At 41.6% G+C, this 23,063-nt stretch overlaps 1 protein-coding gene across 2 annotated transcripts in view; it reads left to right on the top strand.

The window, feature by feature from the left end:
* Positions 1–23,063, top strand: part of NPNT (nephronectin) — an 81,387-nt gene that overhangs the window by 37,402 nt on the left and 20,922 nt on the right. For both annotated transcript variants that reach the window (XM_090036758.1, XM_090036757.1), the window contains 5 exons: positions 4,304–4,423; positions 5,265–5,384; positions 6,678–6,812; positions 7,856–7,978; positions 12,540–12,995. In XM_090036758.1, coding sequence (XP_089892884.1) covers positions 4,304–4,423; positions 5,265–5,384; positions 6,678–6,812; positions 7,856–7,978; positions 12,540–12,995 — 954 coding nt within the window. The remainder of the gene's footprint in view (positions 1–4,303; positions 4,424–5,264; positions 5,385–6,677; positions 6,813–7,855; positions 7,979–12,539; positions 12,996–23,063) is intronic.

Genomic DNA, 23,063 nt, shown 5'->3' with positions numbered 1-23,063 from the left:
GACATTGACATTATAAAGTTACAGAGTTTTGGTCTTTTGACTTCTGTTGTGCTTTCTCCCCCTGTGAAGCCGAGCACCTGTATACAACCGCACCTGACCGGCACAGTGAGCCACTTTTTTCCTACCCCCTGGATCATCGTGCAACCAATTTACCTTCAAGGGGTGAGAGAGTCCGTCAGAGTCCTTTAGATCAGGTGGTATGCTCCTTCCACCTGCATGGCCTTAAACAATAATAAAACACTTTGCAATTGTACTGAAGGATGATGAATTGATGGCTGTCAATGGTTGCAGGGCTCCAGTATCATTGGCATGCAAAGCAAATGTGCAGTTACTCTTTCTTGACGCTGTGTGCCTGTACTCTGAAGAGGCTTGACACTCAGCAATCCTTTTAACTTACGACCGTGTCTTTTCTGCTTTACTCTTTCAAGATTTGCACTGCTTTTTCTAAATTTCTTTCCAAGGCAATAGCCATGGAAATTCGTTATCACATTCAGATGAAAACAATAGTGTGACTAAAACAAAACTGAAAGCAAAAGAGAATGAGCATTATTAACTTCTGAGGTTAACTGTTGTTGTATTGTCTGTTTGTTAGTCAAGCAGTGATTAAATTGACCTCCTCAAAAGTAATATAAATCTGTTCTCAAGATGAAACTCAGCATAGTGGTCAGATGACATGTACCTAAAATGAAAACTGATCTACTGTTTGGAGTATAGGGGTCATGAAGGCTCGAATATTTTACTTGGCTTCTGCTCAAGGGCTTTCTGTTTTACTTCAATCTTATTAAATTCAGTAGTGTATATTTGACCTCTAACTTTTCTTCCTGATCCAAGTTGAAAACTAAAAAGAAAAGTTTGAATGTGCGTCAAAAGAATGCTAGGTCTTTGCTGCTAGGGCTAATTAAAACAACCTATAGAGTATACTGCAGAATCTCAGGGAAGGAAATGTTCCATTATTATGGGCATACAGAAAATCAATTATTATCCAAGATGATATCTCAAAGCAGCACCTATATGCTAGGTAAATGAGACAGCTAGATTTACCAGCATACTGCCAGTTGTCCTTTCCCTGCATTCACATTTTTTCATCTCTTCTTTCGAATGAAATATTTGTGCTCCGCAGCCTGCGCTTATGTTCTGGACCAGCTTTCCCAAGCTCGTAAATCACTCAACTTGCTTTTACACGTAGCAATTTTCAGCTCAGAATGCTCTATTTTGTATTGTCTATAATTGCAGGCAACATTTGAATTTAAGTGGCATAATGGCATAATTGCCACATTTGGAATAATGACTGACTGTCATTAGCATCATGGAACTTTCTGAACTCAGTCAACAGCATCATGGAACTTTCTGAACTCTTACCTTAATATTGCTGCACCTCAGATTTTAAATTTCACCTTAAATTATTAAAAGAAAGTATGGACATTGTTACACATGCTCTGGGGTCGGTGTGGGGCACTTTAATTAGAGCGACTCTCAGGAGCACTTGTGGCCCACAGTGTCTCATGTAGTCAGCCTTCCATACTTCAAAATGGTGGCAGGGCGCTTTAACATGACTCATTTGATGAGCTTTATCTAAAGTGCCCCTGCTCCCATTTTGAAGTACAGGTACATGGAATACACGAGACACTGAGGCTACTGGAGTGTGCTAATTAGCACCCTCAGTCGAGTCTGCTCCAAAGCATGCTAATTAGCATGTTAGATCTAGTACTGTCTGAGTTTCCAACCTGTAATTGTCAGTCTTTTAGAGGATAATTCTTTTATTTTCTTTTCCCTTTTGGTACAAACTTTTACTGTGAGTGAGGGATTATTATATATATGTTGTTTGAAATACCAAATTGATATCTATATCTTTGGGTAAGTAACTTGACCTTTCTTAAATCCACCATTTGCTTGTAATCCACTCAGCTTGGGCCAACTATAGCTGAATGATTAACTACTAATATTAGCTTGAACCTGTTCATGAATAACAGGGCCTTACTTAAAGAACAAAAATATACGTATCTGAGAAAGACAGAGAATATTAATAGTGCGAATGTTTCAGAGCTACTGGTGGGTCTCATAAACAGGGATGAAATGTACATACACATTGCCTGATCTATTTCTTCTCTCACCCATTTGCAACATATCCATAATCTTCTACTATTACAGACAATATGTGTGTACAGCTAGATAAAAAGGGCTTTAGAAAGAGTTTGATTTTGATAAGTTTGAGTTTGGTAAGGGTTTTACTCTGTCAGTGTGTTAATGATAGGCTTTATGAAGAACTAGTGGGACCTACCAGTGATTGCCTAGTGTGTGTCCCTTCTAAGACTAAATATTGCATACTGTGGTGTACAGGGTATATGTCTCTGTACGTTGATAAAGGAAAAGATCCTGTAGCGGTGGTGGCAGACAGTGTTAGAAAAGCCACTTTTTGAGGAAAATAAAATGGAATGGTAAAATTGCCAGTAGGCTCACAGAATAGCTTATTTGACAGACTTCCTATTTTGGAATTGGGCTTACAGTGAAGTGATCATAGTAATAATGAACTGCAGTAGCAGATGATTTTGTTGCAGCATGCTGTGGGCTCAAAACCAAACTCTCTCTAAAAAGCTAAGCTCAAAATCAAATAATTTAATGGAGCTATGTTAAGAGCTTTACTCTGACTCTCTTGGCATTGGATCATTAGCATGTCAGCCAAGTTACCCCTTGGCGGGGTGGTTGGAGCGGGGCAGTCTGTCACAGAATACTTTTCAAGATCTGAATCTAGAAGCATTTAAAACTGATGTTCTGTCTGTTTTCATTCACACGCAGAAATAGCACTAAGAGATGTTAATAGAAATAAGCAAGATGAGATTAGCTGAAACTCAGTAAACAGCAAAAATGCACATGGAATGGGATCTTGCAATGCTTCCCAACCTCTTCCTTATATGATATGGTTATTCTTAGAAAGTATTACAAATAGCTGACCACACCTCTGACGCCCAGAACCATGGATTTCAATTCTGCCCTAAAAATATTTGATACAAAATAGCATGGTATTCAAAGCTGAATGAATGCTAAGGAGACTTAAGTCACATATACATTTTTTTAAAATTATCTTACAAACGTACATTAAATACTTTCCTTCCTTGCCTTACCCCAGTATCTAGTGTAGAAGGAAGTCTTTTCTATTTTTATTAATGATTACGTAATGAGATTGGTCCTGTATAAATCATGCAGCAGAAATGATCTCTGTCCCAAGGAGCTTATGGTAGAACTACACATTTGAATCGAACTGTACTGAAAGATCCAGAAGAAGGGTGTCACATGGAGCATTTTTAGTGTAGTGTCTTAGCAGGTGCCAGTTGTAAGCCTGGGGATTCTTCTTGCTTTGAAATGTTAGGATTGGAAATAAAAGCCTTTTTTTCCCCTGGCATGAGGAAGAGGTGGCATAAGAATTCTTCTCCTCACTCCTGTCGGAGGGCAGGTAGCAGAATTCTTGATTCTTTACAAGTCTTGGGCAAGAATAAAGAGTGGCAGGATTTTTACTTCCTTTGCCAGAGAAAGGAAAAGTGTTTACTGCAGTGATGATGGTAATGAGGACACTTTGGCTGTGAGCAGACACTATAGTTTGTCCCTGGGTGAACCATTTTATCTCAGGACAAAATGCAGTGGTTCAGATGTTCAAGTCTGTTGTCCTGGGATAAATCCTAAAAAGGCTTATGGGTTAAGAAGTGCTAACAGTTTGTCCTGTGACACTGTAAGGTGCACCTGAATGGTTGTCCTGGGATTGCATCATGGAATCAATGACAGAAAAGTGGCAGTGCGTTCAGCCGCTGACTAAGCCCTGATTAGAAAGGCAGTGCGTGTACACATGAATCCCAGGACTTTTCTTGGGACAAATACAGGCACAACTTGTCCAGGGACAAATACCACATCTGTTCCTAGCCTCTGACCCAATCAAGGTGGAAATGAGGGGAAGGAATATTGCTCAGAAATCACAGAAAATATAATTGATACAATATGTATTAGTGTTAATTAATTCTGCTTATTCAATATATGAGTGTGGTATCTATGATGTGAACGAAAAGAAACAATCCAGTTGGTTAGTAAACTGAATGGCTCTAGTGTCACGGGGTAGTGAGGTTACTGAAACACACCTACATTGTAGCCAGTTCTGGTCACTACAAAACTGGGCTGGATATAAACAATGTAGTATCCCATTTTTCCTTCTTTCTCCAAACATTGAGAGTCCTGTAACAGCTTCAGATGCTCAGTTTTTCATAAACTGTTGGTTTGCTTTTTTCTCTCCTCCCCCCTCCCTGCTCTCTTTCCACTTCAGATCTTAATGAGTGTGGACTAAAGCCTCGGCCATGCAAACACCGATGCATGAACACCTATGGCAGCTACAAGTGCTATTGTCTGAACGGATACATGCTCATGCCGGATGGAACGTGTTCTAGTATGTCAAGGCTCCTTGGCTTCCCTTTTTTGTTTGAAACTCCAGTTACTGTTTTCTATAATCTCTGGAGACCCTTGGTAAACTTATACCAGAAAAAGATGAGTCCCAAGGCAAAAACATATCCTTCTGAAAATTGTGCATTGTGCTAAACGGGCCTCCTCATTCCAGGAAATGAGGCTGAACAGAACATGAACAAATTATTTTTATTCTGTTAGTTTTATCATTGTTTCCTAAACCATTCTTCAACTCTGCAAATCACTATTAATCTTCCTTCAGGGACAGGTGCCTGCAGTATTCTCAGCAGGACACCTGCAGTTCTGCTGTATTATGCTCACATAAAGCCTTAAAAATCATTAAAGCTACATATGCTGGGTGGCTGCCTGGTATAAAATTGTACTGAGATCTTCCCAGAGATTAGGTTCCTCCTCACTTTTATATCCAATAAAAGTGGATATTTTGGGTATCTGGTGAGAGAGAGAAATGACCTTTAATTAAAGATAGTACTGAAAGGAGGAGTTACCATTTCTAAATGAATCCATCCACAAGGGTTTGTAGCACACATTTGGTTTTATTTTCCTCATGGGGTTTTTGTTCAATAACACAGACCACTAAAAACTGTATTCTTTAGACTTGGTGTTTCTTATAAATGTAGTCTGTGAAAGCAAAGCAAAGATTTACAGAGCACATTTTTGCTTTTATTGGCCTGATCCAACTCGCTTTAAAATCAGCAGGAGACTTTCCACTGACTTTTATGTAGCTGGACCAGACTTTATTTCACCTGAGACTCCAGTGATTTGTCTATACTATATATTTAGTGCGACATGTGACCATTTTTCCCTAGATGCCCTTTCTTGTTCTATGGCCAACTGTCAGTATGGCTGTGATGTAGTGAAAGGAGAGGTCCATTGCCGGTGTCCTTCTCCAGGGTTGCAGCTAGGGCCTGATGGCAGGACCTGTGTAGGTAAGTTATGCTTCCATCTTAAAGCTGAATCCAGCTGAAAAAAATCATTGCATAGATATGAATTGCATGATAGGTGTAGTGTAACAATCTGTCAACATGAGTTTCAGATAGCCACATTACCCAGGTGGTCTCAAACAAGCACCTTTCTATTGTGCCATCATGTGTTCTGTATATATTAGATGTTACACAAACAATATTTTAGGCAGGCTTTAAAGCATTTAAAAAAAAATATGGCAACTATTTTTTTGTATCCCATTGTCTGCAAATTCTGATGCTGTAGTTACAACTGTGCAGGGATTGGAGAGAGCAATAAAGCCTCTACGAATAACCTGGAATAGTTTTTCCACATATAAAAATGTTATGGATTTAAGGACCAAGATTTGAGCTTTTGCACGTCTTGAAGCAAGTGCTGTGCATTCTGTAGGGAATCTGGTAATGCCCCTTTGCGTTTTCATAAGCCTCCTACCTGCAGGCCAGCTGCATCCCAAGATATCAAAGATGAGGAGCTTCTCTGTAGATGTGATTGTATCCATGCTTCTCTTTCAGTTTGTTTGTTGTACTTGGGTAGTCAACTCCAAGAGGACTGTGTTTTATATCACTTGTGTGAGTGAATATTTTTAAATAATTTACCGTAACCTAACAATTTATAGAATCATAGGATTGCTCATTTGGTCTAATCCCCTGCCCAGGGGTACAAGCATCCCTCTCTAAACCATTGCAGACAAATGTTACAGTTTAGTTGATTTTTTTAATACAATCCACTGATTAAAGGCACCTGGGAGTTGAGAAAATAACTACTTCTTTGGGTGTCTGGCATCTTCATCAAGGAAGCACCCCTCCTTTGTTTTTGCTTTGCACTCCTTGAGCATGGGGTTGGACTAGGTGTTGGAAGAGCCATTATTCTATCCAGGCAAATTGCAGTGAACAGCCTTCAAAATTAGCCAGCGTTCAGGAGACTACCGCAGCCTGCCACCTGTTTATAAATCAGTCAATTAACATAAATCAGTTTATGCTAAGTGAGGCTATGGTAGATCATATCTAACCTTATTTTCTACCAGTATCTTAGCAAATGGCTTCTTTAGTCTCTCTTGGTGACAGAAGATGTGTGAAATAGAGTGTGAGCTCCTCAACATCATAGTGCTCATGAGGCTGCTAGCCCTGAGTCAAAAAGAAGTCTTCCAAAGATACGGGACCATTCAGATGGCTGTGTTTAATTTTGAGACTTGAAACTCATTTAAGATAGATAGTACCTTATCTATGTAATAAAAAATAACACTTTTTTTCTATTTGCAGATGTTGATGAATGTGCTACTGGGAGAGTTGTCTGTCCCAGATTTAGGAAATGTGTTAACACTTTTGGGAGCTACATTTGCAAGTGCCATAAAGGCTTCGATTTAACGTACATCGGAGGCAAATATCAATGCCATGGTAATAAAATCCATGTATTTCATTTTTGCACATATTTACATAATAATACATAATAATGTATATGTACATTATTTAATTGTATCCAGGATTAACAGAGGTTTATCCATCTTCATACAGGCTGAGAGCCTGAAACTGTTTTAAAGTACTCTGTATTTTTGTGTGTGTAGTGAACTGTGAAATAGAATTACATTGAACATGTAAAAAGAAGTAATATCCTTTGATGTTTTCAATGGGAATTGAATGCAGACAGCACCTGCAGGTTTTGGTACCTTGTTTGTAGCACTAACAGCATGAAAAGCAATACAAGATATTGTAAGCAGTTTCCACGCTGGTGTAATACACAAAAGAAGGTAAACCACAGAAGAAGAGCGTGCTAAATGCAGATTGGGGTCTTGTATATTACAAATCTTATATTGCAAACCTGATATTTCCCCTCCCTGAGAGGTCAGTGTAAAAGTGATTATAAAAAACTAAAATGTTTACTTGCTGTATACCAGAGGTCAGTCTAGATGATCACTCAGGCTGCTTGCAGACATAGGGGGAAAAAAACAAATCGGTGCTTTACTTCAACCTTGACAGGCTCCTGCACTGAGCCCAGCACATGCTCAGGAGAGGCAGCACATTACTTGCACCAAGCTTTCCCAACATCTATACAGACGGAGCACTTCAGTGGAGCTTTTTGGGTGCTTTTATCTAATAGCTGATTGAATCAGCTATTAGATAAAAATGCCAACAAGTCCCACTGAAGTGCCTGATCAATACAGACACTGTGGAGCCAGCCTGAACTAACACGCTGCTGCTTCTATTAAAATGTGTTCCCCCCTACCTCCCCCATGTCTGTCAGTGGTCTGAAGGGCTTTCTCAGCTTACCATCTATGAAACACAGTTAATTTAGTAGTGATTCTTTTTTTCAGCTATGGCATAATTTTATTGTACTTTTAAAATTCAGAACATTGTTTTAAAGGGTCACGTCCATTTATTTTGAAGAAAAAGGCAAGTTCTTTCTCCTACATATATAGCTTTTATACAATTTTATTTTACAGACATAGATGAATGCTCAATTGGCCAATATCAGTGTGGTGGTTTTTCCCGTTGTTACAATACGCAGGGATCCTACAAGTGTAAATGTAAAGAGGGCTACAGAGGTGATGGAACAAACTGCATACGTATGTATTGCTTCACATTTTTTTGGCCTTAATACTTAAGTCAAATGCCAAACAGTGAGACTATTTATTGGGAAAGGTGAGAAACATTGTAATGAATCCTGTGCAGTAATTTTCAGATGTAGCAGTATCAGGTTCAGTTTCACTTAAGTATGTATGAAAGACAATAGAGGACCAGATACTGTATTCAGAATGGTATGAGTCTTAACAGGCCTTGATAAAAAATATCATTCCATGAGACTTTTTCATTAGTAAGATAAAATCCAGTGAGCCCCATTTGCAGCTTCATTCTGTAGGTGACTCTAGTTGTTCCCATTATGAGGTGAAAGTGCATTAAGTAATTTAGAGCCTGGTCATGACACGTACCTCTCATGGTTTCCTTCTGTTGTAAACGCTGTGTGGATTCTTATAACACAGCTTGCCCTCTCCTCCACACAGTTGTGAGAGAGCACGCAGACAGAGAGACTAAGAGTTCTGTAGTTTCCTTTCCCTAGAAACTGGGTGTGTTTTCAGGTGCAAATGCTGTGGGGGGCAGGTTTACTTTAGAGTAATTTACCCTGGGCAGGTGTCTACACATTCAGGGATGGGGGAGCAGATTTGCTGCTCTGAGCAGCAGTCTGCTCCTGCTCCATCTGGTCCTGCACCAACCCCCTGCAGCATCCAGATGGAGCTCTAGGCTGCCCCTGGGTGCTAGTCCAGGGGCTGGCAGGGGACATGGGGCCTATCAGCTGTCTCCTGATAGGGGCTAGGAGATTGCTCCCTGCCCCCCCAGAGCTGCCTGCTGCTGGGATGGGCTCCACCACTGGAGCCCAGGCAGGGACAATAGACACTTGCCCTGGCAGCAGGGAGCTCCCAGTCCTGGCTCCCCAGTTGGGGGCAAGGAGCTCAGAAAGAACTGCAGGAGAGGGGCGGGTCCCTGTCCTGCTCTGCCAGTGGGGCAGCTAACAATGAGCCCCAGCTGGGCAGGGATTTGGGGCTCTATTTTATTGTACTCTTTAACTCGCTGCTAGCTGCCCCACTGGTGAATTGGGGCAGGGGCTCTGACCTGCCCCTCCCTTGCAGCTCTTTCCAAGCCCCATGTCTTGACTGCCCAATCAGGGCATGGGGAAGGGACCTGCAGCCTGGAGCAGGCTGGTAACTTCCTGGAATAGGACAGTTCCCAGCCACCTCCAGGCTACATGTGCAAACCTCCCCATGCTGTCCAGGGGTGGCTGGAAACTGTCCTGGTCAGGGGCAGGTGCCAGTGAGCTCCAGGCTGGATGGGGAACTCTCTGTGCAGGGAGCTCCCAAGCTCTGCACTGTGATTGCAGAGCTGGGAACAATCATCTCCCAGCTACCACTCTGTGACTGTAGAGCGGAGGCTAGAAGCTTCCTGCTGCTGGCGCAGGGGGACATTGTCCCTGCCTGGGCTCTGGTGATGAAGCCCATCATGGCAGCAAGCAGCTACCGGGGCAGGGAGCAATCTCCTGCCCTCTGCTCTGAGTTGGCCATGTACATGTGCCATATTGTGCAGTAATTACTCATGAATAAATTTGCTACTTGTATTTACAGGTAGTAAATTTACTCGTGATTAGAGCAGATTAGTGCACAGTAAGCATCTGTACATGTAGACGCTGACCCTTCCTGCGCAATAATTTTGAGTTAAGTGTCTCGTAGATGTGCCACTGTGTCTTTTCCATTGTTCTTTTGGGAAGCAACTATCCCTATCACTATGGTGTATTCCACCAGGTCTCCTCACACGTCTGGTAATCTCCAGGGATCTACATAGATCTGAGAGGGATTTCTGTGATGTGAAGGCTGCCCTCATCATGTGAGACCAGTGCCTTCATGGGGGTCTTTGGTGGTCCCATGTAGTTTCCAATAGTGAGTCTCCAGTGGACTGTCAAGTACTCCCTTCAGCTATGGCTGCCCTAGAGACATGCATAATGAGGCTATATCTTTACCTGATAATATTCATGGTCCCATTCCTTCCAGTATGGTGGGGAGGTCCAAAGAAGGGGTGGACAGTGAAGAGCTCAGCACCATTTGAATGATATCTCTTTTCCCATGCACTACATTCTATTTAGAACTGAGAGAATCACATAGGGAGAGAATATTACTAATGTAAATCTTGGGTACATGATCTGGATCTTAAAGTGTGTTTTAAATTTAAATTGGCATAATACAACAATTAACATAGTTAAAAGAATTTTCATAGGGAGGGATGCATTTAACAACTTATTTTTTGTGCATCCAGTAATGCCCACATATAGTTATCCATTCACTGACCAACCATTCATTATGATTCACTGGATGCATCTACATGTCAGCCTATAGCAATATAGTGACATGCTACATCACTGTACAGTGTGCTGTGGCGATATGGCAATCATCTGGGTCTACACGGGATCTGCAGCTGTCATCATGGCGGCGCACTTCCCTGGTATAGTGTGTCACTATGATGATGTGGCAGCGAAATCTAACTGTGCACCACGCGCACAATGTAGTAACCACCCATACTGTACTGTGCTTTAGTACTTCCAAAAGAAAGTACTAAAGTACAGTGCTGTACCAATGTCACCGTACAGTGATGTGTAGATGTGACTACTATCTTAGATTTGAAACAATTATACATCAAATGTAGAACATTAACAGCAATAGCCCTGATTCAGTAAAGTGCATCCTTAAGTCCATCTCTACTCAGCAAAGCACTGAAACTTGCTGACATGCTTAACTGAAGTCAGGCCCAAATCAAAATGATTTGTTCCATGCTAGTGTATTTTAAGAAATGGTGGATTTAAACATTTTGATATTTGGGAGTTATATTAATAGATGGCCAGGTGAGTTCTGACATGAAAGTACTGAATAAAAAACAGACTTTCTCAGTGTTAGGTTACAAACCTGTGCTAAATAACAATAGTTAGGATTTGCAGTGTGACTTTGTGATTTCCATATAATCTTGATGCCTGTCAGGTGGCAAACATGTAAGACTTTGACAGATCTTGACATGCCATTTTCAAATCAGTTGAAATTCACAAGAGAGCTGTTTCCTCAGGGCAATCAACAGATGTCCTTGATGATAAATCTTTTAACAGCCTTACATACTGTTGATAATGGTCTCATTTGTAGGGACTACAATTCTGTCACTTTTTGGATACAGTGATGGTAGGGCAGATTGTGAAGCAATATGGAGTGTAGTGCCATTATTACATGGATGGCACGCAGCTCTAAGTCATTTTTGGGGGGCCAAGATAACACTGTTTCTTTGCTCTCCCAGTATTTGGCAGAGTCTGTGACCTGGATGAAAACCAATTGGCTCAGATTCAATCAGTATGAAGCAGAGTTAATGTTGACTGGCAGTAGAAAGCATTTTTGAAGAACTGGTAAAGCTTGCTGCTTCTCCTCAAGATAAAACTGTTTGCCCACCCATGGTTAAACTGATTTTCAGTCTTAGAGTCTTGCTAGGCTCTGTTCCTGGAGTCCTAGATAGTAAAATGATCCTGGAACACATTTTGTGGGCTGCCTCTAAAGAAGAGATTGTGCGCCTTCTCAGATGGGGCTTTGGTTTATGACGTCACATCTGAGTCTCTTCTATACAGAATTGTACCTGTTTTAATTAGCTAAAATCATTAAGAAAGCTCCATGTGTCTAGACATTATTACATTTGTTTAAAACTAATTCCATTGCTTTAGTTTGAACCTCTAAATTTACCAAGGCAAACTAAGCCAGTATAAGCCAGACATAAATCATGTTAAGAGCTCTCATACATAGGTTTGCATCAGTTTTATTAAAATATTTTAAAATAAAATGTTTAATTACACTGTTACAATTGTGTGTGTAGATCAGGCCCAACAACCATACCAGCCTGTACCTCCAACTACACTTAAAGTTTCTTAGAATCTAGTATTGGCTGTGGTTCTCCTACTTTTTGAGTTGGGCAAAATGATTCAAATACAGTATATCTGTACTCTTCACCAGCTATCAGTTCATTTCTGGGTGAACTTAAGGGACCTCCTGTAGTTAATGTCTACAAAGGTCTCAGTCTTTCCAGTATTTTCAATTCCATTTACCTTGAAGACTTACAAGGTAACCCCCATATGACCCCTGCATTCAGTTGGACTACTTCAGATATCTTTGCAAGGGTACTGTTCTTAGTGGCAGAACCTACTGTTTGGAATAGGTTAGGCAAATTGCTTGAGGAGGAAGTCCAGACCTGGTCACTTTTAGAGCTTAATGAAAAATGCGTGTTTCTGCCCCAGCTTTTCATTAATTGTGCTACCTGATTAGGCTGTCATTTCCACTGCTCATTACTCCATACCTTAATACTACAGGCAACTGAATATATACTCCCTTTTTACCACTCTACATTATTCCAAGCTATTCCAAGTCCCTACGAATACTATGATAAGTGGTCTTTCTAAAAGCATATGATGATAAGGTGGAAATGATTCTCAAATATTTCTCTTTAATCAATAAAAAATCAAACAAGAACAATGATTTCAACTTTATATTAATGCACTAGGCTTTATTTTGTCAGTAGAGATATTTAGGTGCCAATTTCCTCCCATTTTCACTCTCTTTGCAGTTATTCCTAAAGTTATGATTGAACCTTCAAGTCCATATAACATATTCAAAGGCAACAGTACACGTCTTAAGGGCAGCAGTGGTATGACCAATAGGGTACCTGATAATGGAGGCACAAGACAGCCATTTAGACCACCACATATACCTGCTGTTATTACAGCAAGGCCTGCACCCAAGCCAACAGTAAGACCTACGCCCAAGCCAACTACGCAGCCTGCACCCAAACCAACTACCAGGTTTGCACCGAAGCAGGTTACAACAAGACCAGTACTGAAACCAGTAACAAGGCCTCCACCTCCACCACCGACAACATTGAGTACACCACCACCGGAAAGACCCCCAAGGTTAACAACGAAAGACCCTTTCCTTGTGCTTGCGGAAGCTACCTCTCCCCCTGGAATTACAGTTGACAACAGGATACAAATAGATCCGCAGAAACCAAGAGGGGATGTTTTTAGTAAGTAAATATATATGTTCTTTCTTTAAGAGGATCTCTGAATTGCATTGTCTATACTGTCTTTGGAAAACTTTCATAAACAGCTTGTAGAATATGAAATTGCAAAGGGAGACATCACAATGCAAAGAACTGATTCTTCACTTTGGGGGCCAGCATGAATAGTATGAAAAAATTAGTTTTGGGGTAGCCTGAAATAATTTCTTGGTGAAACTAGAAACTGGGGGGAAAAAAACCCCTGAAAGAATATTTTGGGTCATTTCAGTTCAACACATTTCATTTCAAAATGTTGAAAGGAAGTTTTTTAACTTTTCAGAAAAAAAATTCCCCATTATTTTTCAACCAAACATATATGCCAAATTAATGAATAGTTTTGATCACCCTGAACCTGTATTTTTGGCAGGTAATTTATATGTCCACAAATTTCATCCACTGTTAGACAGTAATAGCCTTTACCATTTCATTGCCTATAGACTACTGCTGTTTAGTAATTTTGCACCATATGTTTTATTGTATTGTATTCTGATAAATTATAAACCGCATAAATCCCAAGTGCCATAATAAGCACTCTCCAGTACTCGAAGATTAATAGAAGCTTTTAAATTTAAAAAAGCTTGGAAAGAGACTTTATGCCTATTGCACTTATCCAAAGTATTTTAGACAATAGGTTTACATTCTGAGATACTGAAAGGGAAGAGTATAACATAAGGCTGTAGGAATGTGACTGTAGGAATGGAAAGAAATGCCAGTGGATGGTATGATCTAACTTTTTTGCGTTGTGTGAATTATAACCTCAAGCATCCTTTTAATATTTACTGCTAACAGGAAATTTGCATTAAAAATAACACTGAGGCTCACTTTATGGAATGTATCTCACAAAAATGGACTCCTGAAGAGCTCATGACACTGAAGATGCTCTTTGCATGAGGAAATACCATTCTGAGAACTGCCCTGAAAGATATCGCACCATTCGTGTGCCAGCTTTACTACATTCCACAGATGACACTGCTGGCACGTGCACTTATGGCATGCCTGCCAAGAAATATTCAGCACCGGTTTCATCCTTAGTACTGTAGCTGCAGTTAATTTTAGAGAGTGGGAGGGTAGGGGAAAGATCATCTCTTTTTCTTCAGCTTGATGTATGATAAAAGTCACTGAAGCTAATTAGGATGGAAAACGTTGCATTCTCAGAGCAGATGGACAAGCACTTGTGTTTTTTTAGGGGAGGGCAGGGAGCTTTGACTTTTATACAGTAACTTTCTCGGGTGTTTTCTTTCAAATGATTACATAGAGAAATACATCATTCTTTGAATATAGGTTTCGTTTTTCTGTTAATAGTTTATGTGCTGCAGGCAGTTTGATTAACTTATAGTAGAGATAAAAACTGAACAAGAAAGAATTCAGAAAGATAAAAAACAAGATTTGTCCTCAGGCTACTCGAAAGGATTTTTTAGAACTGTTTTATGAGTTTCATTTTTCAGTTTTGAATAAGCAAGATAACTTGCTTGGCTTAAGAAACTGAATCTGAAATAAAAATGTACATATTTCTGGTTATTGAAAAACTGGTAAAGACTGTAGCTAGATGTGTTCTCTGTGTAGTTATAGCAAGCCTATAGACATACATATAGGCTCATCCAAACTTCACATACTAAGAAGGACAACTGCAGACAGCAGTTCTTTAGCATATTAAAAGTAATGTGAAATTATATATAGCTGTAAATGTCTTCCCTAATTTCCTTTATACCATACATGCCTAGACTGGTAATATTGTCATTTGTTCATCATCGTATTTGGGGCTTAGTTCAGATAGTGCATGTTCTGTAAAGTGAAAAGTTCCTTCTGGTAGTTTCCAGACTTGAGAAACTAAATCACAGTGCTGCTGACACAACTTTTGTCAAGTTTCTGACAGCCAGAAAGAATGTATTAAGGTGGAAAGCAACATCTCTCTGCACTAACATAACCGAGAACTAACTACACTAATCTGTAGCATTCACTAGTCAATGTTTTTCTCCTAACAAGTATTTTTGAAACATCTTACGTATTCTAGAGCAGAAAGATAATTTTCAATTAAATTCTTGTATTCTAAAGTGTAGTGATTCCATAGAGTCTTTCCAAAAGGATCTGTTCATTTTGTACAGATCAGGATATGCAGTTTTGAATTCCAAAAGTGCAGAATGGTTCTGTGTTTGTTTGCTTTTTGAGTCTGATCTTACATTGTTGAATCCAGAACAAAACCCAGAAATTCTGTCCAGTGTGTCTGTCAAATGTTTATGTGAGGACTCAGCAGTGGCTTTGTGAAATATATTTGTTGCCTAAAACCAGTTCTTTATTCTGTAGGACTTTCAGGCAGAGGACTATATTAAATGCACAGCTTGATCCTGAGCACCTGCTGCCGTCATTGGACTCAATAGGCTACAAAGGAACTCGGTATCCCTCAATATCAAATCCATAGACATGTGCTTTTTAATCCTATATTATCCCTTCTCTTCATCTTTGACTAAAGATGTATTTGATTTACATCTGTCACACAGCTGTGTAGTCAAGATCCTAAATTCTGTTCAGGCTTTAGATGTGACAATTTGGATAGCACCCTGGGGTAACCCAAAGCAAAGCTGCTTTTCTGTCATTTTTATATTTTACTTTTTTGCAGCTTTATAGAAGCCACAATGTGGTAGGCAATGCCCCATCCTTAGCCACAAACAGTCCTTGTACCAGTGAGCTTGTTTAATGAGCTTTCACTTGGAATATGAAATCTGCAGCCCATTTCCTGCTGCCATAGGGAGCTTTGAGTCTGGGGAAAAGAACAGTGTGCAGGTATATAGAAAGGAAGCCACTGCATTTCCTCCTACAGGATGTTCAGAAGGAATGGCAAATCCCAACTGTTTTCAGTAGACTGGTTTGCTGTGTTCATTTCTCAACCTCATTACAAACCCACAAACTTTATATGATTGCTGTTTTTAGTTCCTATATAGATGCAAATTTTGTCTAAGAAAGAGATACAGTACTCATCTTTTTAGTGCAACTATTACAATTATTGAAAGCTGTCCTCCCTGTCACCCCCAAGTTTTTTCATACTCTGACATGTAATTCCCCGACTCCACATTTTTTTGTTGTGTGTAGTGACCCAGGTACCAAGAAGTGACCCCGTGCTGCAGTATGCTGTGTTCATGAATAAACTCTCCATCTCTTTCCAAAGGCTCACATTCCCTATTACACTACCTTCATCATCCTGATGACTAATCAGAGACATCACTGGAGCTCCCGTCCACCAGAATAAGGGGTCATATAGAATGTCTGCACCTTACAGTACTGGCATCTATGGACTCCTACCACGCCAGTTAAAGAAACACCAGTAGTAGTGATTTGGAGATGGATTATCAGAAGAAAGGGTTTCAGTGGAGCATTATGCATAAAGGAGCTGCCAACGTTGCTGATTTATCGAGCTCTTGCCTGCTCCCACTCCTGCTTGCAGCTGTACATTCTTGGGCAGCTGCAGAGCATTGTTCCCAACTTCATTTACAGTGCAACAGCCAAGTTCAAAGCCAGGCTCAAGGAGATCTTTCCCTTTCTCTGAATTGTCTCCAGCTCCTCATCCTCTGTCTCTGCCTCTTCTTTTTTTGCCTGTAAATTCCTTGTGGGCTGAAACCCATTGCAAAATACAGGGAAGATTTTACAGTTGATTGGGACCACTTCAAACAAAGAGTACCCGATGTACTCTCCAGGTAGGCAACAACTGGTAGCTTACATCAGTAGGCAGATACCTCCACTTCAGCAGGTCCAGGCAGAGAGCCTGACTTTGACTATGTTCAGGTTCAAATGCAGTATTTGATAATTGCTTCAGTCCAGTAGTGACATCTCTCCAAGATCCACTTGCAGTTGGACAAACTGGAATGCAGAAGGATAAGGCATGTAAAGCAAGACAAAAAATAGTCGAACAAAAATCCATACAGCACACTGAAAGCCAGGGAGGGATTGTGAGACTACTTCTCTTTTAGGGTGTGCAGCTTTTAATTGCTGCATGGTGCTTAGACACTATAGTGACAGGTGCTTTAGTAATATGATATATTAGATGGACAGCGGTTCAAAGCTGTTCAGATATTTGAGACTGTGTATGAGACAGCTGTGGTTCTTAGGCTATTGACATTCATTTTCTTTCCATGCATAATGAAGAAAAAGCTTGCCAAAAGTGGATCAAAACCTGAAGCTTGTTTGTGGGTTGAGACATTTTTTTAAGATCTCTGGGATATTAATCAAAAACTTGAAATCAAGCAAGGTTGTTATAGTTTCTCCTCCTGTCACTCCTATATTAATCCCATTTGATATGGTTTATTGAACATTTAAAGACTTACAATCATTCTACATTTTCTGCTATGGCTGATTCTCATACTACAGCATGTTTGGTAGACCACCACCCATGACCAACCCTGGTCAACGGCCTGCACTCAAGCCCTAGAGAGAGTGGTAATTGGCCTCTGTGTCTGGCAACATTAACTTGTGGTGTTCAGAAATCACTTGGAACCAAGGAATCAGGTGGGGGCTGCATTCTAAGTGATCACCTGTGTGCAACAAAACCACCATTTCTAACTGGCTTACATTAGAGCCTCTTAAACAGGGGCGGGCAATTATTTCAGGTGGAGAATCACTTACCAAGTTTAAGCAAGCTCTCGAGGGCCACATCAGTAGCCCCACCCCTTGAGAGGTGCCCCACCCCCAGTCACCATCTTGTGATTGGAAGTCCTGCCCCCTAACCCCTGACCTTTGCCAGCAGAAGGCCCTCCCCTTGCCCCTAGAAGTACTCCTTTTAGCAAGGGGTTTTGCCATCTCAGAACCAGAAAAAAAGGGTTAGCGAGGATTTAGTTAGGGAGCTTCTGGAGGGGTTGGACGTATTCAAGTCAGCCGGTCCGGATCATCTCTACCCTAGAGTTCTAAAGGAATTGGCCGAGGTCATTGCAAGACCCCTGGCATGGCTTTACGAGCACTCGTGGTGTTCAGGAGTGGTGCCGGAGGACTGGAAGAGGGCAAATGTGGTTCCCATCTTCAAAAAAGGGAGGAAGGAGGACCCGGGAAACTATAGGCCAGTTAGTCTTACCTCGATCCTAGGCAAGCTGTTCGAGAAAATTATTCTGGCACACATCCAGGAGGGGCCAGCAGGGGACTGCATGCTTAGGGGCAACCAACATGGGTTCATCAGTGGCAGGTCCTGTCAGACCAACCTGGTGGCCTTTTACGATCAGATTACCAGATCATTAGATGCAGGGGTAGCAGTGGACATAGTCTTCCTGGACTTCCGGAAGGCTTTTGACACTGTCTCTCACCCTGTTCTCATTAAGAAACTGGGGGGCTGTGGTGTTGACACCTACACAGTCCAGTGGGTCACCAACTGGCTGGAGGGCCGCATCCAGAGGGTGGTAGTAGACGGGTCATTTTCGACCTGGAGGGATGTGGGCAGTGGGGTTCTGCAGGGCATGGTTGTTGGGCCCACACTGTTCAATATCTTCATCAGTGACTTGGACAAGGGAGTAAAAAGCACCCTGTTCAAATTTGCTGATGACACTAAGATGTGGGGGGATGTGGGCACACTAGAAGGAAGCAACAGGCTACAATCAGACCTAGACAGGTTACAAGGGTGGGCAGATGAGAATAGGATGGGATTCAACACAGACAAGTGCAAGGTGATACACCTGGGGAGGCACAACCAGCACCATACCTACAGGTTAGGGAACTCCCCTCTTGTCAGCACGGAGGCGGAAAAGGATGTTGGAGTCATAATTGACTCCAAGATGAACATGGGCCGGCAGTGTGGGGATGCAGTCAGGAAGGCCAACTGCACCTTGTCATGCATCCACAGATGCATCTCGATCAGGTCCAAGGAGGTGATCCTCCCCCTCTATGCGGCACTGGTCAGGCCGCAGTTGGAGTACTGTGTCCAGGTCTGGGCGCCCCACTTCAGGAGGGATGTGGACAGCATGGAGAGGGTCCAGAGGAGGGCCACTCGCATGATCGGGGGCAGCAGGGCAGGACCTGAACCTGTTCAGCCTCCAAAAGAGAAGGCTGAGGGGGGATCTCGTGGCCTGTTATAAACTAGTCAGAGGGGGCCAGCAGGCATTGGGGGAGTCACTGTTCCTCCGAGCACCGCCAGGAGTGACCAGAAATAACAGTCACAAGCTGGCAGAGGGTAGGTTTAGGTTAGATGTCAGGAGGCGCTACTTCCAAGAGCGGTCAGGGCGGCTAGGGTCTGGAACCAACTTCCAAGAGAAGTGGTGCAGGCTCCTACCCTGGGGGTTTTTAAGAGGAGGTTAGATGAACACCTCGCTGGGGTCGTTTAACCTCTTTCCTGCCATGGCAGAGGGTCAGACTAGATGATCTGCTCAGGTCCCTTCCGACCCTAGAAACTATGAAATACCAAATTGTATTCTAAAAATTGAACGTCTACAACATTCATTAATTTGGTTTCAAAAACATTTTTGTCCTAATTCACGTGTTTGTGTAGTGTTCATAGAGGTGATGGCACAATAACTTGAAGTTTTACTCTTGTATGTTGTTGGGGGATGGGGGCATGGAGGGATGGGTATAGGTTTGTAGGGGGGTGTGAGGGAGGCTGGGGGTGTGGGAGTGAGTGTGGGGTGATGGAGCTTGTGGGGGTGTGTGCCAATATGTGGGGTATGGGTGGGTATGAGGCTTGTGAGGGGAGGGTGGCTGGACTGTGTGAGTGGGGTATGAGTCTGGGGGCCTGCATGTATGGCAGTGCAAGGGGGGGTGCATGTGTATGGTAGGGTGTGCATGTGGGATTTGCCCTATGAACACACACACAGAGTCTCTCCCTTCTTCCCTCATTGCATATGTACCCCTCTCCCCCACTTCTGGCCCTGGGGTACTGTGCAGCTTGTGCTCCTGCGGTCCATTGATGTAGCCAGGGTCCACGTGGTGCTGGAGCAGGTGGCAGGCATGCAGGGAAGCAGTGAAAGCAGCTGCAGGCAGAGGTTTCCAGTTGGGAGGGGTAGGGGATGGGGCAGGGTGGGGCTGGTCTGGCTGTGCTACTGAGTTCTGCTGGCTTCCCCTGGATCTTACTGCCCCTGTCTCTTGTCATCTTGGACAGGCAGCCAAGAGCAGATAAATATTAATTTTCTAAAATGTTTAGGGGCCCCGCAGGCCAGATAGGCCATATTTTGCCAGCCCCTGCTCATAAATTTATAATTTCCCACATCTCCCTTTCGCAGCCAAGTACAATTACAATAATTAACAAACAACTTTAATATATTAACATAATACAGACTTTCAATTTCTTATAATCAGCCTATTAACTAGGCTAATGAGTGATGTTCACTTAATTCCTGTAGTGCCCTGCGCTGACACATGGGCCTGAGTCCAAGGTGACACTAATACAGTTCACAAACAATAACAGTAAATATATTAATTTAATTAATTCCAGTTGTGTTAATTTCCATTCCAGTGCCCCCTTTGGAAGCATCCATGGACAGCTTAGTCTTTCACTTGTTGTTTTAGTCCTTCATGACTGGGGCCTTTTAAATTACTTCCTTTGGTTTCTTAAATTTTTTAAGGGTTGCATCTCATATCCATTGGAGTCCTTTGCATAGTAATTAATTCATGTTGCTAGTTTGACCCAGTTGGTTACAAGTGGCTCATGCCAGAGCCTCTTAAGAATGCAATTCCCTACAATTATTCCCTCTAGTTGGCTGGCTGATGTTTGATAACAGAGCAAGTGGACTCTACCAATTGCACTGTCTTCCTTGTTACACACAGGTGGTAACAGAGGAACATGAGAAAGGACAGACTTGTAAGAGATCCTGTTGCCATTGGGCAGGGTAAACAGAACTGTAGGCATCTTAAAACAATCTTTGTACATGCAGAAAGAATTGATTTGGTAGATGATGTTATGGTCAGCATCTTCACAAAGGGTGAAGGACTGGAGTTAGGTAAATTCTGTCTAGAAACTGTGCTGGCTATTAGACTGGCCCTTCATGCATAGCTGAGGTCTTGTTGCAGATGTCTTGAAACAAAGTCCTAATGAGACAATTGTAAAAGCTGGTGAACAACAAGTTGCAGTACTTCATGGCTCAGAGAATGAGCAGCACGTGGCAGATAAGTTAAACTGGCCAGTTGTTCATCGTTGTTCTCCAGCCTTTATCAGGTAGTCCCATATTTAAACATGGATGTTCAGGCTGGTTCATTCTCTTTACTGCATAGGCTTTGCTGTTGGGGAATTTGGAGACTTAGCTAGATTCTGCCTTGCCTTTCTAAATGAACACATTCAAAAAAAGAGGTTTGAGAGAGTAACAGTTTCAGCTTAAGGTCTCCTTGTTTGTAACAAATCATGAATTATATGCTTAATATAGCAAATGATTGTTGGGGAGCTGACTTATTGCCAGTGTACAAGAATGCAGTCCTTGGATGGGAGAAAGGGACACGAGATGGGAAGTAATGCCTTAGCACATTGGACCAAATTCTGCAGTTCGTCCATGCTACAAGATTGGCTCAGATCAACCAAGCAACCTCCCTGAGAATGGGCATTTTTGGTTTCTGGAAGCACATCTGTCTGTTTCTCTTTTGTTCACTTCTCAACCATCTAATCATCCTCTTTTCTCCCTTCTGGCTCTTCTGATATGGTGTCCCACAAGCTGGGTGTAGTCCTCCTACCAGTTCATTTCAGAATATACCTAAATTTAGTACGTAGCTATGGACCATAATAATCAGGGCCGTAACATGATGCCTGAGAGCCACAGGCCCAGTGATGCATGGGCAGAGCAGAATCACTGGCTGAGCTGCTAGTGGCACTATTAAGCAGAGTAGACTTTATACATGATCATACACACATGCGCAAGCATGGGTATCTACATCTATTTTGTAGATGTATTTTTTGAAGGAGGTTAGATGAACACCTTGCTGGGGTCGTTTGACCCCAGTAGTCTTTCCTGCCATGGCAGGGGGTCGGACTAGATGATCTACTCAGGTCCCTTCTGACCCTAGAAACTATGAAACTATAAGAAGAAATGCTTATTCTGTAATGCTGATGTCTGCAGTTACCTTAAAACTCTGGATGGCCGGTTCCCAGCCATTTTAAAAATCCCAGTTTCAGTGCACAGACCTAGAAACAAAACAAATTATTTAGAATAAGCAAAAGCAAAGACAAAAGGTTCATTTTAACTTAATGAATAGTTTAACACTTTTTTTTGTACCCAAAACCAAAACTCTCGGTAAAGCTGAAGAGTTCTGAATTGGGAGATATTTTCTTAAAAAGCATTAATAAAATTTAAGAGCTAGCATTAAAATTTGACACTATTCATTCCCTCTTTTGATGAATGAAACATTCCTGGAAGGTGCAGCATGTGTAGTCATGTGATCTTTGAATCTATCAGAATAAGGTAAGTGCTATAAATAAAGCATGTGGGCCAGGGTTTAGTGCTGTTGGTAGAATTACCTCATTTTATAGTAGGGATTAGTTTGGTCCCTGTGTTCTGATACCTTTTAAAAATGATTTTGTCTAAGTATTTACATGAAAATAGATGTTTCATTCCTATGTGACATCTGGAGCTGAGAGGTAGAGCTTGAATCTTTTGCAAATCACACACTCCCAAATTATTTTATCCAGTTTTGTGCACGGACATGAGTCTTTCAAGCTGCTGCATGTTGTTTCTGTGCTTTTTTTGTGTCTCACCTTGACTACATAGCTGCTTTTCATCATCTGTATTTTTTCACTGAAGGATAAAAATATCTCATTTTTTTGAAGAATGTTCTTAGAAATGTAGCAAGGTTGGATTAAAGAGATTAATAAGCATGATACCTGTCTGATGAACAAAGAATTGGGCTGTATATGGATTGTATAGTTTCTCTCTTCTAGGTATAATAGTACCAAAGAGAAGGAGAAATGGCAGACATATTTCTTTTAACAATTCTGATTTCCCATCCTGTCTAAAGATATTCCAAGTTATGAGCAATCCATTTGGAAGCACAGAAACCTCAGTGAGGAGACTCCTTGCCTCCCCCCATAAGCAAAAAACAGGCTACAGAATTTTCAAGACTGTTCCCTATGTAAAGAGAGAAGCTGTGCTTCAA

The sequence above is a fragment of the Crocodylus siamensis genome, chromosome 2 (assembly GCF_052110815.1).
Source record: "Crocodylus siamensis isolate JL-2025a chromosome 2, ASM5211081v1, whole genome shotgun sequence".
In the NCBI taxonomy this organism is placed as follows: Eukaryota; Metazoa; Chordata; order Crocodylia; family Crocodylidae; genus Crocodylus; species Crocodylus siamensis.
This window is presented reverse-complemented; position numbering and strand designations above follow the sequence as displayed.